Raw genomic sequence first — 20,877 nt, forward strand, 5'->3', positions numbered from 1 at the left:
TGATGTGTCTATTAGAACGAGTTTATTTAAGTACACTGGGCCCCACCAGGCAACATGGTTTGTGCGAGGCTGTGCAGGGGACAGGCTTGGGCTAAGAGGAGGGAGGTGAGCTGGTTAAGCACACTGCAGTCCGCGGGTCGCCACATCGCTTTCACACACACCTGCTGCTGCGGCCCACACCTGGCAGGGCCTTTGGTCATTGGACGGCATGGGGTCGAGAATACTGCCTGGAATCTGGGGTCGGGCAAGTGTTGGTGTCATGGGTGAGGGTGCCAGTGAATATCTGCTAGCCCCAGCTTTGCACCTTCTGGGCTGAAGAGCCTTTGGACCCCTGCCAGGCCAGCCCAGTCCAGGGTAGGCGCCTGGCCCCACTGGACCAGAGGAAGTGAGCCTGAGCCCGAGCCCATCAGTTCCTGGCAGCCTGGTCTGGCCCCTCCTTCCCTGACCAAACAAGTCCAAAGACAAGAATGGCACAAGTCAGCCAGCAGGGGCTGTCTGGCCTCTACGAGCTAGTCCCCTGGGGTCAGCTAGCACGGGAAAAGGCAGCTTGGTTAACTGTGGCTCTTTCTCCAGTCCTAAGGAGGCAGCATCCCCAACACCCCTCCTTTGCCAGGAGCCTCTGCCAAATGGTGATTCTGCCTCCTATTTCAGAAAAATCCAACCAGCAACCAGCCTGTTGATTCCAGGGCAGTGAGCAAGTGGAAGAGGGAGAAAGAAAGAGGCCGGAGTGACTTTGAATGTAGCCTCTGATCCCATATGGTCCTGAGGCCTATGGATACTGTCAGTTCATGCTGGCAGGGAGTGGCAGGGCCCTGAACGCTATGCTAAGCTTAGGCGCTGTAAACATTAGTGTGAACAGGGTGACTGGTGGGCGGGGCAATGAGCTCCCTCTCTCCAGTCCCCTAACTGAACAAATACTTCAATAAATAAAACTGAAGATGGCACTGCCCATGGGTGGATGGAAAGCAAGTTAACAGGACCTGAGGCCAACAGGCTCCTGAAACTCTCCCGAGATCCCCGGATGGGGTTGGGGGTTGGAGCAGTAAGCCTGCCACTGATCAGATGTAGCGCTCCATGCCCTCCTCAAATGCCCAGTGTGGTCCTGGTCCCCAGGTGAAGTTGAGGGCATCCTGCCCACTCCTGACAGGGAAGTCTCAATAACAGCTCCTGGAGTGCTTCTCCAGCTTTCTAAACCCGAACTGCAACAAGACCAGACAAGAACTCAACCCTAGACTCAGGCCTCAGTCCATGATCAAGAGGCATCGAGAGCAGAATGATGAACAAGGGGAGGCCACAGGGCACCCTGGGTAGAGGGGTGGGGCTGGCCCAGCCTAGGATGGGCAGCAGCAAGCGTCCCCGGGGTTGGTTTACCTCCCTCTCTGTCTCCCTGTGGTAGTAAACATAGTCCCACACAGCCAGACAAAGGCCCGGCTGACAGAGCAGGGCCCTCTGCCAGCACTCTTCCCTGTTAGGGGCCAGTTAGTGGTCAACCCCAGGTCTCAGGCCATCGCCATTACTGGTAGTTCATCGTCCTTTCCGGGCCCTGAAATCCTGGGATCCCTGGGCCACACGGCACTCGCATATGTGCACACATTCATACCCACACACACACATTCATACACACAGGCAGTTCCTCGCAAACACTCCGACTCAAGAAAGCGAGTTTTAAAGTGGAGTTAACTTCAGAGAGAGGTGAAGATGATGTCCCGATATTAGAAGGTTTTCCTGTGGATGGACCGGGCACCATCTTCCTCGTATTCCTTCTTAGAGACCCACATCTTCTTAAAGGTGTCCAGGGAGGCGAGGATGGAGCCCCTGGCATGGAGGGAATCCAAAGGAATCATGTCAGAGAGAGGGAGTGGGTATCTGTGGAGCCAGCCAGTCCCCCTAGGGTCAAACCAGAACAGGCTTTTCTTCAAAGGCCTGGGGTGGTGAGGCGTAATCAGTGCCTCTGCAATAAGAGTGTTCCACTCTTATTCCCAGAAGAGCTACTCACCCAATCCATGTGGAATACAGTCTCTCCTGCGGTGCAGATATCTGCCGGGGTGGGTAGAAAGAGGAATCTGAGATGGCCGTCCTCCCCTCTCCCTTCCCCGTCCAATACTCATCTCGCCACCAGTGAGAGTCAGTGGATACGTTTCACACAACAATCTTTAAATTCTGTCCCTGTGGCCTCTCTGGGGGGTACCATGGTCAGCCTGACACTCATCTGGAGAAACAGGCTTCTGGCAACCCAAGTACCTATGGCTCCCAGGGAAGCAGGGGCTATCTGAAGGCAAGATCCAGCTCTGCTGGGAGCTGGTGGGGAGCAGACTGCATGGCAGGCACCACACTCCTCCACTTAGGATGCCTCCTTCCTCAGGCAGGCCAACTCCTCTCAGCAGTCACTGAGGTCCTGGACTGTCACGGGGGAGCAGCTCAAGTCAAGCTCCTATCAGTGTTAGCTTCCCTGACAGACCGCATGTCTAGCATCCTGCCACATCTGGGGATCAGAACTGCCCCGTTTGGTGAAGACCCATCATGAGGATGGGTCCACCCGCTCTAGCAGGCCTCAGGGGCACAGTAGAAGCTAGGAGCCACCTGATGGTGCCTGGAAATCTTGGGCAGAGCAGGAGGGGAGGCTGCGCCATGCGGTGCTCCAGACCCTTGGCAGCCCAGTTCGCCCACCCCCTGGCATACTCCTACCCTGATCTTCACGTCTTTCGGAGCCAATTTCTTCACTTCACTCAATAGCCTGTCACCAAAACCTGAATAGGCAGGAAGGGAGAATCTCACGTCAGTCCCCTGGGCCCAGCAGGACGTGGCAGCTTCCTGGGGTAGGGCCCTGAGAGCAAAGCCCAACCTTTGAAGAGGGTGGAGCCACCCGAGAGGACAATGTTGGAGAACAGCGTGCGCCTCAGGTCCATGTCAGACTTCTGGATGGCAAACACCAGCACCTCGTGGATGCCCTCGCTCTCCTCGCCGATCAGGTCCGGCCTGAATAGCAGCTCAGGTGCTCGGAATCGGGAAGGACCAATCTGCAGGGTGGGGGGGCAAGCGTCTCAGGCTCAGGTCCCTCTGCCCAGGGCTTAACAACCAGGTGGCTCTGAAGGGCATACTCAGGGAAGACTTTGTATGTCAAGAGCCGCAACAAGCAAAGATAGGGCTCCTGGGAACATAATGGAAAAACCAGCGCTCCTGGGAAACTAGAGAGAGGAAGCTCCTGTGTTTAATCCTAGCTCTGACATTTTCTAGCCAAGAAACTTGATAGATTCATTCATTTGTGGAAATTTCCTCCTATTGGTGGAGGTCCAGGAGGCTGGAATTCACTCTATACTGTGCCTGAGTGGTTAAGGATAGCACTACACATCAGCCTTCTAATCCCACAGGAGAACACCTCCTCCCCTCCACACAGGAGAAGCAAGGTCCCTGGCACCTCACCCTGCAGGAGACGCTGCAGCTCAACAGCTACACTGCTCCAGGCAGAGGGTGTAAAAGGACTGGTGCACCTGACCCCTGCCTCCCCACGGGGAGTTCTCTTTGGGCTCAGTGCTTTGGGGACCCGAGGGGAGAGGCCCCGCCACCTACCTCAATGGTGCTGCCATCAGGCAGGTAGTATTGTGCCTTCTCCGTCTCTAGTGTCTCATCCTTCTGGGGGTTTATGGACAGGTAGCAGGCTCTCTGGAGAATCAAGCACAAGTCAGGCTGGCTGGAAAGCTGGTGCCTACCTGGTCAAAGTCCCCATCCATTGCAGTGACTGTCCTAAAGGTCATGAGCGCTGCATATCCTAAGTGCCACCCAGTGAAGCTGACCCAAACCTCCCCGCCCCTTCTTAGGATATGTGTCCCCACCTGCTCCACCTTCCTGGGGCCAAGCATGGCAACTCGGCTTAATCTTAGTTCAGACTCAGGTGTCTTTTTCCTACTACTTGTATGGTTCTGGGCCCTGCCTACCCAGCTCAGAGGTCTCCCAGGAGCCGTAGATGATAGGAGGGTTCATTTTACTTAAAAAAAAAAAAAAAAAAAGCAGTCTGACTTCTTCGAGAGTGTAAAAGAACATGTGTAATTTGTACATGATGTATAAAAAACATAATGAGCGTGGGTGTGCTTATCACCCAGCTTAGGAAATACAGGCAGCTCCCTTTAGCCCACAAGATGGCAGCACTTTGGAAGGTCAGTCCTTCAGGGTGAGGGGACTGGCTGGAGATCACAAGGCCTCCAGGAGGCCTGGTCGGGAAGGACAGAGACCCATCTCCAGGGCAGGAGTTCAGCCACCCTTCACTCCAGGTCACGGAGGTCCTGGCTGCTGTTCCCGTTCCCTCTCCCAGACCTGGGCCCATGGGGGCAGCACTCACTTCTTTTATGGCCTTGACAATCTCAAACTCAGAGGATGAGTGGAAATCATAGCCCTCCTTGCGCAGGTAGAGGCGAAGAAAGCGAGAGACGTCTCGGCCAGCGATGTCGATGCGCATGATGGAGTGGGGCATGGCAAAGCCCTCGTAAATGGGCACGGCATGGGTGACGCCATCCCCTGAATCCAGCACCACACCCGTGGTCCTGCCGGTGGCATAACTGAAGCAAAGAAGGCATACCATCACTCACCCCTGCCTCCTCACTCTGGGAAGACTCTCACTTCTTGCTAGAGTTCAAGGTCAACTGAACTGAAGCTGGGGCCTGCCTTCTCCAGAAGCCTCCGACTGCACTGAGTATGAAGGCAGCCTGAGCACTGAAGCAAGCAAGCCTGGAATGTCTGAAGGAAAGGAGCCAAGCCTCTCCAAGCACCCCTTCTGCCACTCCTCCAGAAGAATAGGTCCTCCAACTGCAGGAGATGGCCTGCCCTTCCACTGCTTCAGGGACCCAGCCTGAGGGACAGTTTTTACTCTCTAGACAAGAGGAAAAAACTCAGGGGTCAGGCAAGAAAAGTGAATGAATTAAAGAAAATAAGAATATTGTCTCTTGCATAAAAAACTAGCTTTGGGGGATTTCCCTGGTGGAGTGGCTAAGACTCTTCACTCCCAATGCAGGGGGCCCAGGTTTGATCCCTAATCAGAGAACTAAGATCTCACATGCTGTGCAATGCTGCCAAAATGTTAAAGAAGGAAAACCAACCAACTAACCAACTAGCTTTTGGCCCTCTAGGTCTGTCCTTAAGTTTTTCTCTTGGTAAGGACAAGGGTACAGACATAAATTTCTGTGATATGAGGGGGAAAAAAACCATAATGTTTCATAAACCACCTGACATTCAGCCTTCGTTTTGGATAACAGGCAATGGAGAAGGCTGTGGTGAAGTCAGGTTTCCAAACCCGATCTAAAATGGCAGCTGTGATTTTCTTTCAGCTCCTGCTGATTTTTGCTCTAGAGGAATGCAGGCCCGGCATTATCAGATCTTCCCATTTTTTCTCAGAGAAGTCAGAAATTTTGATTTTGATAGGAAATGTCCCAATTTTTAAAGGTTGGCTCTCAATTTTTTAGCAGGATCAAACATGCCATCTGCAGGCTACCAATATATGGTCTTGGCAACAGACCTAACCCTGGTGGGAGGCAGGGGGAGCAAGACAGGATGACGGGGATGTTTTCATCACGAGCCTATCACCAGCCTTGCACAGCGCCTGGCTCAAGTAGGCCCTGAAAAAAACACCTGAACTCACTGCAGGGGCCAGCAGGGAGAGCAGTTGCAGCATGTGGCCTTCCCAGAAGGCTCAGCGGAGAGCCTTTGGCACCAGACCAGCAGAGAGGGCGAGATTGGGAGATGCTCCCTTTCCCACCATCCATTACCGTCCCTGGCAGGGGTGCTTAAGGAGCTCTGCACCAACCCACAGCAGGGCCAGCCTCGATTCTGCCAAAGGACTGCTTCCCCCCAGGGGCCAGGCTCGCCAGCCAGCTGTTACTCACAGGCTGAGCACAGCTTGCATGGAGATGAAAAGGGCTGGCACGTTGAAGGTCTCGAAGAAAACTTCAGCAGCTCGTTCCCGGTTTTTCCGTGGATTTAAAGGCGCCTCTGTCAGGAGCACAGGATGCTGGTGAAAGATGCCCGGATAGCCATCAGGGTGAGGACAGATTCCCAGCCCTCATTAGTACTGCTGGCTGGAGAGCCCACAAGAACTTTTTTTCAGCCTCTCTCTAAAAGAGGGCTGGTGGGCTGGTCACTTACTGCCACCCAAGCCAGTTTCTCAACTTTCCAAATTCATACCCCTTTTAAAGTGTCATTCTATCCTCACCTTCTACTACCCTCTTGTCCTCCAAGATTCTTACATAGGCCCTTGTACCTTCTGGATAGCTCCAGATGTCAAGATTTTGCTAAACTCTATATTTGGAATTACTATGATAAAAGTAATACTTAAAATTTTTTTTTCCAAAATAGAAAATTAAATATCATTAGTGACTATACTATTAAAAAACAGAATACATCCCTCTCCTGGCAATTCTGATGAGCCTTGTCAGCACCTTCCTTTGTGTTTCTGAGTTGAGAGTTCCTTCCTTGGAAACTGAAGAGTATATATAGCTCCGGGGTCTAAAAGGCGTGGGTTGGAACCCCAGCTCTACCACTCTTCACTGGGTGATCGCGGAAACACCATCTGGCTTCTCTGAACCTCTGTTCCCTTGTTTGCAAAATGGAGATAATAATACTACCTGTGCCTCATAGGGATGCTGTGAAGATTAAATGCAAACATGTCTGAAAAGCACATGCCTGATGCCTAGAACATAAGACACAAACGCTCAAGGCAGTTATCGCTGTCATCTACCTCATCTCTGGGGTAGGGCTTCTGTCTGCTCTGCAGAGCCCACATGGCGCCCCATACACAGGACCCTCACCTCCTCTGAGAAAGTCTGCAGCTGGTCCTTAGAGTAGACGTACTGCCAAATGCGCTCCATGTCGTTCCAGTCCTTGACGATGCCGTGCTCCATGGGGTAGCGGATGGAGAGCAGCCCTCGGTGCTCCTGGGGGCAGAGAGCAGTGCTTGCAGCCGCAGCCAGCCTCTCAGCAGGACTGCCGGGTGGATCCCACAATCCGCACCCATGGCTAAGGGTGGACCCACCCATCCTCCAAGTCCCTAAACTGTATGCTGTGAACTATGCTCAATGCCCAACCACCTGGCAAAGCAGAGGGCTTCTGCCTTTCTGTGGGCCCCTGGGTGGCATCCTCCTCATTGTCTGGTCCCAGGACACAATCTCCTGGCATCTGCAGCCAAGGTTGGCAACAAAGACTCTGTTGTTCTGCTTCTAGAAGTTGCCCGAGGGCTCTGCCAAACTGTGCTAATTAACTTATCCCCAGGGTACCCCAGCCAGGATATCCCCTCAATCACTTTTGCCAAAAAATAACCAAGCCAGTCAATTTGATCTTTGGCAACATAGTGATAGAAGGAAGGCAAAAGCCCTTTTTTCTGGACTGGGCTCTGTTTCCCAAAGTGGGGTTCCAGATATTTCCTTTCCAAAACCAGAGGCTGTTCCTGGGAGAAATAAACCAGTTAGGTTTATTCTCTTTAGAAAGAGAGAGTGAAAGGGGAGATTTCAAGAGGAAATTGTTTGTTTTACTCATGTCCCTCTGTCGGATACTGCCTGCGCGGGGAACAGTGAAGGTCCCCTGCTGGGTTGAGGCTTCTTCAGTAGCACATGGGATTACCTCGGCTTTGGGGCCAATGAAGATGTCACCTTCGAGGGCGCCTGCCATGACACGAACATGCTTGGGTCTGCCCACACTACAAAAGAGAGCGGGGAAGACTATCACTTCTCGTTTCATGACATAACACATGACAGAACACGGGCAAGATATACGAATGCATGTACTTGGACGGGAAGAAATATACTCCATTCTACTTGACTGTCACTGAGGAATGCACTTCCCACAATTTCTATAACGAACTTTTTTTTGTATTTATTCATTAGTATACTATTTCATATATTTATTATATATATAAGTTATCAAATTCGGGAGGATTCAATATCCCTAGTTCTTCACTTTCCCCGATATATGTACAGATCAAGAGACACAAGGAAACAAGAATTCATTTAGAATGATTAACTCAAAAAGTTTTTGTATCCTTAGCCTCCTGCCCAGGCCTTCTATGAAGGACAACTGTGATGTTGTAACTGAGACATGGCCTTCCTCCTTTCTCCACTGCTTTAACCCCTTTCCCAGGTGCCTGTGCCCTTTTCCTGCCTGCAGCATCTCTGCCTTAGTAAGAAAGTGCTGAGAAAAAGACTCATTCTCCCTAGAATGGTAGGTATGGTTTAATGTCAAATTCCATTCTGTGTGACAGGAGAATTTTAAGAAGACGGCTCCATTATGAGACTGTCATCCAAAGCAGTAAGTCACCAATGATAACATTTTTGGCATCAGATTAAAACAAAAAACAAAGCAAACCTGCCTCTCAATTGTACCATGCAGGCAACAGTTTGCTTACTCCAAAAGCCAGCTCTTGTCCCTTGCTTGTTGTTTTGAATACCAAGACTGACCTAAATGAGAGATCCTTTCCCCCTAAAAGATGGAGGGCTGACATCATAACAAAACTGACAAGCCTTACAAGCTTCTGACTAAGCTACAGAATGACTTACTAGTTTGGGAAGCAGTATTTGGGGATCTGATCACCAGCAAAACCAGCTTTAATCACACCGGATCCCTGAGGAGAGAAAGAGAAGTCAGACTATCACACAAACAAGAGGAGATTCATATCACACCGTATGTATAATATGGTCCCACCTTTGTTTTAGAAAGAGAAAGGACCTTATATTTATGTGTAATATATCCACTCATATGAGGCTTTGCACAGTGAATGCATGGCGAAGGGAGGGCACTGGGGCTGGGAATGGTGAGGGGATTTCTACTGCACACTCTATTTGATTTTTATGTATTCTTCGTCTTTTCTACATTGAACATGTTTACTTTTGGAATTAAAAATAATATTAATAAAGGGAAGAAAAGGAAAAGGCTTGAGGACAGAAGAGGAAAGTACCTAGAAGCACAAAGCGGCCGAGTTTAGGAACACAACCGAGGTGGGAAAGGCACACAATTCTGCTAAACCATCAGGGAGTGCGTGTCTAAGCGACCTTCCCAGCTCAGACCTGAACTGTCCCTGCCCTCCAGGGCCTCTATGACAGACACACCCTGAGAGCACTGCCATACTCGAAGCTAACTCCCATATGACGTGTATAGTCCGGTTCTGACTGCGGGGGGCTGCAGCAGTTGTTTTGGTTTTCACTGTGCTTTGCTGTGCTCATTGGTCTCTTGAGGGTCAAGAGCAGAAGAGCCCTTAAGCACTCTGAGAAGAATCTGCCATCTCCCACCATCATCTCTGGTACCACGTGGGCCCAGCCAAAGTAAACATAGATTCTGGACATCAACACCATGCAGGGCAGGTGTTGAGGCTTGATGCTGCCTGCAGATCACCGTATTCTCTTCCTTCTTAATTCTACCACTACACCAGGTACCCTTGTCCTTCCACCCCCAACACAGTTCCAGCTCCAGGTGCAGCAAGCCATCTCCTGCTGCCTGTCGACAGCTTCTCCTGGGGTGGAGTGTAATGTTTCCAGAACACACAAGCTTTAAACACATCAGGAGATGCTAAATAGCCAAGGTTACCTTGGTACCAAAGGCTTCCCAGCAACACCCCTGGATCCATCTGTCTTTTTTATTCCTGCTTTTTTATAAGAGCAGGGTGAAGGGGCAGGTGACTGATCCTAGCAAGGGAGAAGGGAGGAGGTAGGAAGTGGTTGAAGGACAGGGAAAGAGGTGTTGGGGGAGAGCAGGGCAAGCCAGTTCTCTAAGACAGCAGGAACTTCTGCCAACAGAAAAAACAGGAGACAATGTGCAAACTCATCGGTCTGGGCAGAACAGCAAGGAGCCTGGAAAAGGTACAGCTGTAAACTGAGCTGAAAGACTGGGAAGGAGGGTGGACTATCCTACTGCAAACCCAAGGCCTTGGGGACAGTGGCGCAGCTGGTAAGAACATTGTACAAGAGAATTTGGGGAACTTGTTAGCTCAGGCTCCCGATAATTGCCCACTGCCTTCATCTGGGTGTGGTGATGCTAACAGACTAATTGGATCTCCTGGTAGGAGTTGAAAATGAGAAACAATGAAATCTGTGCTTCAGACTCTAGATTTTTTTTTTTTTTCTGTGCTTCAGACTCTAGATTTTTTTTTTTTTCGAGACTGATACTTTTTTAAAAGTATTTATTTATTTGGCTGCACCAGGTCTTAGCTGCGGCATGTGGAAACTTTTAGTTGCAGCATGTGGGATCTAGTTCCCCAACCAGGGATTGAACCCAGGCCCCTTGCCTTGGGAGTATGGAGTCTTAGCCAATGGACCACCAGGGATTCTCTGAGATATTTCTAAGAGATGATTCTCCTGGAGATTTGATTTTGAGTTTACTAACAAGAGAGCTAGAGTTTGAGTGACAAGGCAGATTAAGACATTAGATTCTTTTCTTTCTCCATGTCCTTCCCAGCAAGAACAGGTCCAGTTCAAATATCACTGCCTTTCTCCTGAAGGATAATCTCCAGTTGGAATTTGTTATCTTCTTCCTATTACCTTCCCCAAATCACCACTACCTGTTTCACTAGGTAGCATGAATTTCATTCTGCTTTCTATTCTAATTTATGGTTTACACTTTTGTCTCTTTTCAGTGCAAATTCCTTGAGGTCAGAGACTTTGTATATCAGCGGTATCTGACATTTGCAGGGTATTCGGCTAGATGCTGGCTAGCTAAAATGAAAACCAAGCTCAAATGATTGGCAGATGAAGCCGAAAGTATGGAACCTGAATAAGCAGCTGGAATGCCAAGAAGCCCCAGGCAGAGGTGGTACAGGGAAGGTGAAGACAGTCTTGGGAATGATACACAAGGTAGAACCAGACCCAGCTTGTCCCTGCAGCCTCATAAGCTGGCTTGGCAGGCCAAGTGTCAGGTGAAAAATGGGGTGGGGACAAGGGAAGTGGCTGAGTTGCCTCTATTCTGCTCAAGCCATACCAAGAGAGCATACAAAGGGGTCATGTCAATTTCTTTAATAGTATTTGTAACTAGGAACTGTATACTTGGCAAATGAGCTGCCACTCTTTGTTATTCACTCTGTCAAAACCAAGTAAATAAATGCCTTGTTTGAAACAAATGCCTACATTTGAAAAAGTAATCTCATTAAATATTTGATTTTTGGAACTCAAGTCTGCTGCCAGCCAACTCTGACCATTTTCCTTCTGGTATAGGCAAACAAATAGCAAATTCCTCAGCATGTTTCTTGTAGTACCTGCTGGCTATCGACCCTGTGGCTTGGGCAACTTTACCCTAAGCACTGATTATTCTTAACATGCTAGGAAGAAGGCTAGTTGTCTGCCATTTAATGCTGTGAGGTGGAGCCTCAGATTCTAGGACACTGGTAGCCCATTCTGGCCCAAAGGCATATTTTGTTTAGTCCACAAAGTAGTTTTTAAAAAACAACTTTATTGAGATAAAATTCACATACCACACAATTTACCCATTTAAGGTACATCATCTAATGGTTCTTAGTATATTCACAGAGCTGAACAATCATCACTACAACCTAATTTTAGAACTTTTCATCATCCCCCCCAGAAACCCTGTACCCATTAGCAGCCACTCTCCATTCTTACTAGCCCTCACCTAGGCAACCACTGACATACTTTCTGTCTCCACAGACCACAGACTACTTTTACATTAACTTCCAACAGTTAAAAATTAGAGATTGCAGGACTTCTCTGGTGGCCCAGTGGTTAAGACTCCATGGTTCCAACATAGGGGGCGAGGCGTCGATTCCTGGTCAGGGAACTAAGATCCCACATGCCACCTGGTGTGGCCAAAAAAAAAAAAAAATTAAAAATTAAAAACCACTAGAGATTGCATATGAAATTAACACTTCCGATTTCCCTTGAAAAATGAGAAAATCTGGTAACACTGGGCCTGCATTCCTGCATGCGGATAACCTGCTGGAAACCTTGGTCAAACATGCTCAATGCACCTCTCAGATTTCTCACTTATTAAGACTACGTTCTCCTCATGCCCTTGCCCCTCCTCCGCCCTTTTAATGTATCTGGTTGGCCTCCCCAGGCATTGAGTTTGAGACCCCTATTCTGGACATTCTTTCCAGTTTGTGAAGCACATCCATGGCTCTCAAAATACACATAATTGAGTGTAATCTATAAGCCACTTTATCTTCCCTCTCCACCAAACTAGGGAGGATTCTCACTGCAGTTGTACAACCAACAGGCTGAAAGTCATACCACAAGTGATGGTGTTAAAAAAATACACTGACTTCATTTCCTCAGCTAATTCTAGTGTCCCTTAAACTTAAGCGAATCAACAGATCTTAAGAGCTGATGACAAACTGTTAAAGAAGAGAGAGAAAATTAGTGAAATTTGACACTGACTAGCTGAGCGCTGAAGAATTGATGCTTTTGAACTGTGGTATTGGAGAAGACTCTTGAGAGTCCCTTGGACTGCAAGGAGATCCAACCAGTCCATTCTGAAGGAGATCAGCCCTGGGATTTCTTTGGAAGGAATGATGCTAAAGCTGAAACTCCAATACTTTGGCCACCTCATGCGAAGAGTTGACTCATTGGAAAAGACTCTGATGCTGGGAGGGATTGGGGGCAGGAGGAAAAGGGGACAACAGAGGATGAGATGGCTGGATAGCATCACTGACTCGATGGACGTGAGTCTGAGTGAACTCCGGGAGATGGTGATGGACAGGGAGGCCTGGTGTGTTGCGATTCATGGGGTTGCAAAGAGTTGGACACGACTGAGCAACTGAACTGAACTGACCCTGACTAGATATTTGATGATATTAAGGAATTACTGCTAATTTTATTAGCTTTGATAATAGTATACTGGTTATGTTTTTAAAAGTTTGTGAAAGAGGGAAGTGGGTGGGTATGTAGCTAAAAAGATTGGTCAAGAGTTGATAACTACTACAGTTAGATGATGGATACATGGATGTTTGTTATAACATTTCCCCTCCTTTTGTTTGTATTTGAAATTTTTTACATTAAGGAAGGGCTTCCCTGGTGGTTCAGCAGTTAAGAATCAGGATGCCAGTGCAGGAGCTGTGGGTTCAGTCCCTGAACTGGAAGATCCCCTGGAGAAGGGCATGGCAACCCACTCCAGTATTCTTGCCTGGAAAACCTCATGGACAGAGGAGCCTGGCAGGCTACAGTCCCTGGGGGTCACAAAGAGTCAGACACAATTTAGCAACTAAACCACCACCACTACCAGAATAAGGAGAGCTAGGAAATAAGATAGCAGCTAAGTAAAAATTCAAAACATAAATACTATATACACACACATTATAAAATACATGTGTCCATAAAATCAGAAAGAAAGGAGCACATTAATTTTACAATGAGGTTTGCTTCCAGGGTTATGTATGGACCAGAAAGGGTGGGATTATGGATGGGTACAAAGAGGCTTCGATTAGATCTGTAATGTTTATGTCCTAAAAAAATCTGAAGCAAATTTGGCAAATGACAACATTTATTAAATCAAGGTGGAGGACACATGCTACATAGGTGCTCGTTATATACCTCTTTGAACTTTTCCGTGTGTTTAAAGAATCTCAATTTTCAAAAAGGGGGCCAAAGAAGCATAATGACCCCCCAAAACAGTAAAACTCTTAGCTTGAAAAACTTGTAGAGATCTGATATTATTCCTGCATTTAGGCCCACATAGTATAGCCAGAAAAGACAATTTTAAGATTGACCATAATGCTGATTCATTTTATGGAAATATTTAACCTTCGAGATCCTCCCAAAGATCTGAGCTTCAGAATATAGTATTCCTATTAAAGTGTTGTAGTCCTGGGAGTGGCCCTTCTCATTCTTGTACTACTATCTGTGATATGACTTTGGGAAGAACAACATGTTTAGTTTTTTAAAATACTCATCACTTTTTTTGTTGTTGTCATTAAATTGCGCGTGCACATATGCATACACACACCCTTCCATCTTCATTAAATTCTGATGAATTGGTTTGGTCCCAGAATTCTATGAAAGGGGTGGTCAACAATTGCCTTAAGACTAGGAAAGGCTGTGAACTGATAACGGGGCTGTTCTCTCTTTTCCTTGCTTTCTTTGTTCTTCTGTCTTTTAATTACATTCTACTTAGCCCAGAAATAAAATTGTGGCAGCATGATAAACTATGGAGCTGTTAAATCTGCTAGAGACACGTTATCCTCATAATATAAAGCTGGCTCAAATATTTTAAATGATTTACTGGCAGATAGTAAATTCTAGTGAGAAAATTATTTAAGTTTCTCCTACTTCACCTTTTGGTGAGATTGCTGGCATAATAAAGGAAATGTTTTCCCAGAGAAAAAACAAGTCTATTCCTTAAGTATTCAAAATGAAAAGGTACCGCTGCTTTGATGCATTTCAAATACACTCTCAAGAATGAGAAAGAAGGAACTAAGAAGCATTTGCTTAAGGGACATAAAGAAAATGGTTGGAGATAGCACTGCTGCCCAACAATTCTAGAAGCAAAAGGTCTGGTGGGATGGACAGACTGCTCTTTTTGCACTGCTGATGAAAACAGGAAATTGCTAATTTCTATTTTTTCTCTTTTTAAAACCAAGAAAAAGGCACATGAAGCATACACAAACTGGCTGAAGACAGAAATAATAGTGTTCTCTGAAAATTAACATCGAGAACAAAGAGTCCTGCTCAACCTTATGCAGTAACTAGTCCTTCCTCCCATCGTTTTATTTAGGGACATCTTTGTTACTGTGATAGAGATTTTCAGCCATTAATCCCCCACCCATAAAAATTAAAAATTCAGTGTGCACCTAGTGGTGCCAGGCCCTAGATACTGTCTGTGTGGAGGAAACTGGGGAACGAGAGACTAAGGAAAATGAAGGACTATCAAGCATCTTTTCCCACCCGGATTCAATAGCCCAAGTAAGGAGATCCGCGACCCTCCCCGCCCTGCCCGCCGATCAGATCCTCCCCAAAATGAGGTGTCTCACTGAGCTCAACCTTTTTCCAGGAGAGAAGGAAAGAAAGCTAGCCAAAGAAGCACCTTTCCTTGGAAGAAGTGAGGAATTAAGAACTCGGTCTCAAATTGAATCTTGGCTCTTCAATTCATAAGCCAGGTGGTTTGAATACTGTTATTTAACCTTCCACGTCTCATTTTTCTGTATATTTCGAGTCCTATCTACCTATCAGTGTTGAAGCTTGAATAAGATGATGCAAACGAAAGGACCTTGCAAGTGCCAACGGTCCCAAGGACTGAATCAAGAAACCGAATCTGAGTCAGCTTAGGACAGAGCGAATTCGCAATTCTGCCTTAGTAGAGGGACTCAGAGGGGACTAGAAAGGTAGCAACCAATCTCCATTGGACTAACCTTTGAATGGAAGACAGACATCCACTTTTTAAATAACTGCCTCCTTCCGCCAGAAATAAGAGCTATATTTAGATTCTTTCCATTTGTGACTATTGATGCATTTGCGTGGGTACTATCAGGATGAATAACGGATAAAGCACTGGATTAAAGTGCGACCTTGGGCTCACTTTACATTTTTGCGCTTCAGTTTTCTCATTTGTAAAACGAGGATCAAAATTCCTGCCTTAACTATTCACCTTGTGAAGATCCAACTGGAATGTATGCGAACCCCTCCGTGTAAGCGCCGGAGCGCCTGGCAAGTATTATGTTTAGTAATTTTTACCCCCAGCAACTAGGCGTTTCAAAGAGGAAGGTACCTCGCTGCTTGCTTTGTCATTCTCCTTTCTTCTCGACTTTTATTAACGGTATAATTTATAATCATAGAAGTAACTGAAATCCTCAGGCCATTTCTGGCATCACACTCTCAGACCCCACCCAGATACACCGCCAAGCCGCCCTGCAGGCTGGGACCGAAGGAAACTTAGCCCTGCTCCACCCGCCGCCCTAGCCCGTCTGCCCCCTCCACTGGGAGTCCCCGAAACCAATCACAACAGCCCTCGTGCACCGCACCGCCCTTAGAAAGGGGAAACACTATGGCGGCCCGGAAGAACGCCAAGGGAACGAGCCAATCACTGCAGAAGGCTGCCCCCATCCGGCAAGGCCCAGAGGCGGGGTCAGCGGTCAAGATGGACAGCCAGAGAGGCCAATAGAGTTATCGAAAACTAGGGAGGGGCGGGTGCCGGGGGCTCACAGAGCGGTTAAGGCCCCTCGAGTCAAGGGCCCAAGGACCCTGCTAGGACTATAACCCTTCCCTTTATCCATCCCAAGGTTCTCCATCTCATGGTTTCTGGCCAGCTGGTCGCCCTATCTGCGGACTTCGGGTAGAGGGAGGAGAGAGGCGGCGGCGGCTGAATCCGCCTGACAGGCCGGGCCAGTGACAAAGAGCCGGCAGCCCAGACTGAAACACGGGAAGCGATCCCTTCGGGGAGGAGAGCATAAGCCCTGCTAGGGGAATGCAACTCACGTTGTCGATCACGACAGGCTGGTTGGCGATTACATCGTAGGACTCCATGGCAGAAGAACCTCTCCTTCCGAGGAAGGAACTGCCAGCCCGGTCCGCCGCTAACGCCACTGACACGCATGCGCAGTCTAGCCGCCGGCACTGGGCAGCCGGGGAGCGGCCCGACCTCACTTTCGAAGAACTACAGTACCCAACATGCCTTGCACCTGAGGTAGCGAGCCAGGCTGCTTTGGAACCCCGCCTAGTTTAAGGAACGGAGCGTCGCGTTTCGACGCACAGTACCCTGGGCTTTGTAGTTTTTGTAGGTAAATAGAAGGGTACGCCTATTGATGGTTGCAATCTCGCGTCTGGATCTGTAGTCCCTTTGAAGGGATTCTCAGTGCATGCTGAAGTATGTAGTCTTCAGTATTGTATGTAGTTCGGTTTGGATTGATCAGTAACTCGTGAATGTTTCGATTTTACAGGCTAGTCCTTCCACTTGCCACCACTTCCCCTGGACAATATGAGGTTGCGATGTTTTTATATGGGTCTATAAGGCATTAATAAACATCTACCACCTGTATGCAGGTCAGGAAGCAACTGTTAGAGCTGGGCATGGAACAACAGATTGGTTCCAAATAGGAAAAGGAGTATGTCAAGGCTGTATATTGTCATGCTGCTTATTTAATTTATATGCGGAGTACATCATGAGAAACGCTGGGCTGGATGAAGCCCAAGCTGTAATCAAGATTGCCGGGAGAAATATCAATCACCTCAGATATGCAGATGACACCACCCTTATGGCAGAAAGTGAAGAGGAACTAAAAATCCTCTTGATGAAAGTGAAAGAGGAGAGTGAAAAAGTTGGCTTAAAGCTCAACATTCAGAAAACGAAGATCATGGCATCTGGTCCCATCATTTCATGGCAAATAGATAGGGAAACAGGGGAAACAGTATCAGACTTTATTTTGGGGGGCTCCAAAATCACTGCAGATGGTGACTGCAGCCATGAAATTAAAAGACGCTTACTCCTTGGAAGAAAAGTTATGACCAACCTAGATAGCATATTCAAAAGCAGAGACATTATTTTGCCAACAAAGATCCATCTAGTCAAGGCTATGGTTTTTCCAGTAGTCATGTATGGATGTGAGAATTGGACTGTGAAGAAAGCTGAGCGCCAAAGAATTGATGCTTTTTTTTTTTTAGAATTGATGCTTTTGAACTGTGGTGTTGGAGAAGACTCTTGAGAGTCCCTTGGACTGCAAGGAGATCCAACCAGTCCATCCTAAAGGAGATCAGTCCTGGGTGTTCATTGTAGGACTGATTTTGAAGCTGAAGCTCCAATAATACTTTGGCCACCTGATGCGAAGAGCTGACTCATTAGAAAAGACCCTGATACTGGGAAAGATTGAGGGCAGGAGGAGAAGGGGACGACAGAGGATGAGATCGTTGGATGGCATCACCAACTCAATGGACATGGGTTTGGGTGGACTCCAGGAGTTGTTGATGGACAGGGAGGCCTGGCGTGCTGCGGTTCATGGGGTCATAAAGAGTGGGACACGACTGAGTGGCTGAACTGAACTGAACTGAACTGAACCACGTTCTTAGTCTAATAAAAGGAAATTTTAGTATGCATACAGGTGAGGAACATATTCCTAGAACAAAGTAAAGTATATTGCATAAAGCTTGCTTTTTTTGAAAAAAAAAAGTATAATTTTTGTTCAGTTCAGTTCAGCTCAGTCGTGTCCGACTCTTTGCGACCCCATGGATTGCAGCACGCCAGGCTTCCCCTGTCCATCACCAACTCCTGGAGCTTACTCAAACTCATGTCCATTAAGTCAGTGATGCCTCCAAACATCTCATCCTTTGTCGTCCCCTTCTCCTCCCACCTTCAATCTTTCCGAGCATCAGGGTCTTTTCCAATGAGTCAGTTCTTCCCATCAGGTGGCCAAAGTACTGGAAATAATCAACAAAATATTTTTGGTTGATTTTCTCATGTTTTTCCTGGAAAGGTGTAAACTTGGCAACATACTAGTATTGGTCTGAAGACTGACATTTGGAACTACTGGTATAGATGATCTTTTGGTCATTAAAACATCCTTCATCTAATAGCTTCAGAACTGTTGTCTCTCTCTCTCTCTCTTTAGTCGCTAAGTCGTGTCCGACTCTTGTGATCCCATGGATTTGTAGCCTGCCAGGATCCTCTGTCCATGGGGTTCTCCAGGCAAGAATACTGGAGTGGGTTGCCATTTTCTTCACCACAGGATCTTCCCGACCCAGGGATCGAACCCAGGTCTCCTGCACTGCAGGCAGATTTTTACCGACTGAGCTGCGAGGGAAGCCCAGGAACTGCTCTAGTATATCTTTAATTTTCATGGGGAGCTAGAAATCCCAGGGACGGGGGAGCCTGGTGGGCTGCCGTCTATGGGATCGCACAGAGTCGGACACGACTGAAGCGACTTAGCAGCAGCGGCAGCAGCAGAATGACACTGATGAATGAGAAAATGGAATTGAGAGATTACGTGTTACTGTTTTCTAAGGAGCCCAGTGCACTTTTCTCTAATAAATTATTTCCTCTTTTCCTTCATGTTGTGGGGACCTTTAGTTAATAGCCAGTAGTCAGGACTTTCCGCCAAGTAGTCAGGACTCTCTTCTATCCTTTTCTCGTGAAATTTCAAGATTATTGAGTGGAAGGCATTACTATAAGTAAAGTTATTGCAGGCAGGAAAATAATTTCCTACCCGGTGCCTTAGAAACTAAAAAATTCCGTTTTTAATGCTACATGGACGAAGGAAGCAATCCATTGTAGCAATCCATTGTTACATTTATGTTTAAATCCTTCTGAAATAAATTAATTAAATAAATCCTTCTGAGCACCGTGTTAGCATAACAGTGACAGGCTTTTTGTCGGCGCACTTCCCAACGATTTCTTGGGTCCCTAGCACCTCAGAGGATGTCCCAATATCTCTATTTAATCCTGGGCTCCTCCTAACGCTAGGGGGAAGCGAAGAGCCTTGGAACACCCCCACAACTCTGGGAGAGAGAGGGAGGAGGGACCTATTGTCAAGTCACGCCTTCCCTACCTGTGACTGGCACAGACATTAGCCAATGGAACCGGAATAGGGCGCGCCGGCACCCCGCCCCCTGAGCGCCCCGCGGCCCCCGAGGCACCCTCTGGCCGTCTCCACCGCGGCGACGGCCTGGGCGGACAGTGCGCCTTGCGCAGGCGCGGAGCCTAGACCTCGCTGCAGCCCCCATCGCCTCCGGGAGTCGCACCCAAGGAGTTCGCCTGCTGGCGCGTCAGTGCTCTCCCCCTCGTCTGCCCTCCCTGGTCCCCCCAGCACCCTACGCGCCCCGATGGCGGAGTTGCGGCCTAGCGGCGCCCCCGGCCCCACCGCGCCCCCGGCCCCTGGCCCTACTGCCCCTCCGGCCTTCGCGTCGCTCTTCCCCCCAGGACTGCACGCCATCTACGGAGAGTGCCGCCGCCTGTACCCAGACCAGCCGAACCCGCTCCAGGTTACCGCTATCGTCAAGTACTGGTACGTCTTGGGCCGCGCGGAGACCGACAGGGGCGGGCTGAGAAGGGTTAAAGCGCCGGGGGCGAAGTAATTTGCCAGGGAATTGGAGGGGAAAGGAGAATGGTTAAAGCACTTGGAAGAGGGCTTCCTGCTGTGAGGGAAGAAGTTAAGGCTCAAGTTAGGAATGGGGACAAAGGGGTTAATGAAGCCTGTGGGTAGCGAAGGGTTAGCAAGGGAGGGGAGGATGAAGGGTTAACTGGCATTAGAAGAATGGAGTGAATTGGGGGTGTCGGTAGAAGCTGAGGGGGCGACGGTCGGAGAGAGGCAACTGTAAACGTGGTGAAAGGAGGGGGCGCCTGGAGGGGGTCATAAGTGGGCGCGGGGAAGCCGAAGGGGGGCGGCTGAAGTGAGATGGGGGAGGCGAGGCGGGGCCTGAGGAGCGTCTGAGAAGGCTTTGGAGCCGCGCGGCCGGAGGAGCTCGGAGCTCGGAGGGCACGGGACTGCACAGGGTCGGGGCGGGTGTGGGTCTGTGGGTTAGGGTGTGAGCGTTGAGCTTGTGAGGGGATGAGGGGGAGGTCTCATTTTGATACCTTCCGGATGAGCTCAGACATTCGTATCAGTGCAGTGCTTTTGCGTTTGAAGTTTGATGGAGCAGCTTCTCCCCATCAACTTTCTGCTTACTCTGCACGGTTCTCTTACTCCATGCAGAGCTTCCTCTGGCTCCGCGGCTGCTTTGGTCTAGGTCACTGGCTAGAACAGGGGCAGGCTGGGTCAGGGAGATCCATGGTTTGGCTCAGGATTGAAGGAGGCTGCTGTAAACGATGAAGATCCAGAACTTGGACACGGGAGGATCCTTCAGTGAGATATTAAGAGGAACTTTGTGGTCTGGAGCGCCCAGATGTAGGCAGCGGTTCCTCAGGGGAGCTGAGAGGAGTCCCCAAGTAACTCTGTTAAGATCAGACCTATGGACACATGGACTGCCCCTGGGGAAGGAATGGTCT

At 48.6% G+C, this 20,877-nt stretch overlaps 2 protein-coding genes across 3 annotated transcripts in view; one reads left to right on the forward strand and one right to left on the reverse strand.

Moving 5' to 3' along the window:
- Positions 1-16,531, reverse strand: ACTR1A (actin related protein 1A). Its single transcript, XM_040254303.1, has 11 exons — positions 16,383-16,531; positions 8,532-8,596; positions 7,600-7,675; positions 6,792-6,917; positions 5,871-5,995; positions 4,334-4,550; positions 3,568-3,660; positions 2,843-3,017; positions 2,686-2,747; positions 1,997-2,037; positions 1-1,815 (listed from the first exon to the last, which is right to left on the reverse strand). Exons 1-11 carry the CDS (start codon positions 16,428-16,430, stop codon positions 1,713-1,715), a joined length of 1,131 nt encoding a protein of 376 aa, XP_040110237.1. The 5' UTR covers positions 16,431-16,531; the 3' UTR covers positions 1-1,712.
- Positions 16,532-19,540: 3,009 nt separating this feature from the next.
- SUFU (SUFU negative regulator of hedgehog signaling) overlaps positions 19,541-20,877 on the forward strand; it is a 110,828-nt gene continuing 109,491 nt past the window's right edge. The window contains exon 1 of one of the 2 annotated variants that reach the window (XM_040254306.1): positions 19,541-19,897. In XM_040254306.1, coding sequence (XP_040110240.1) covers positions 19,716-19,897 — 182 coding nt within the window. In that variant the 5' untranslated portion in view covers positions 19,541-19,715. The remainder of the gene's footprint in view (positions 19,898-20,877) is intronic. The other variant, XM_040254305.1, reaches the window with a different exon arrangement.

This window comes from Oryx dammah, unplaced genomic scaffold (assembly GCF_014754425.2).
Source record: "Oryx dammah isolate SB20612 unplaced genomic scaffold, SCBI_Odam_1.1 HiC_scaffold_14, whole genome shotgun sequence".
NCBI lineage: Eukaryota > Metazoa > Chordata > Mammalia > Artiodactyla > Bovidae > Oryx > Oryx dammah.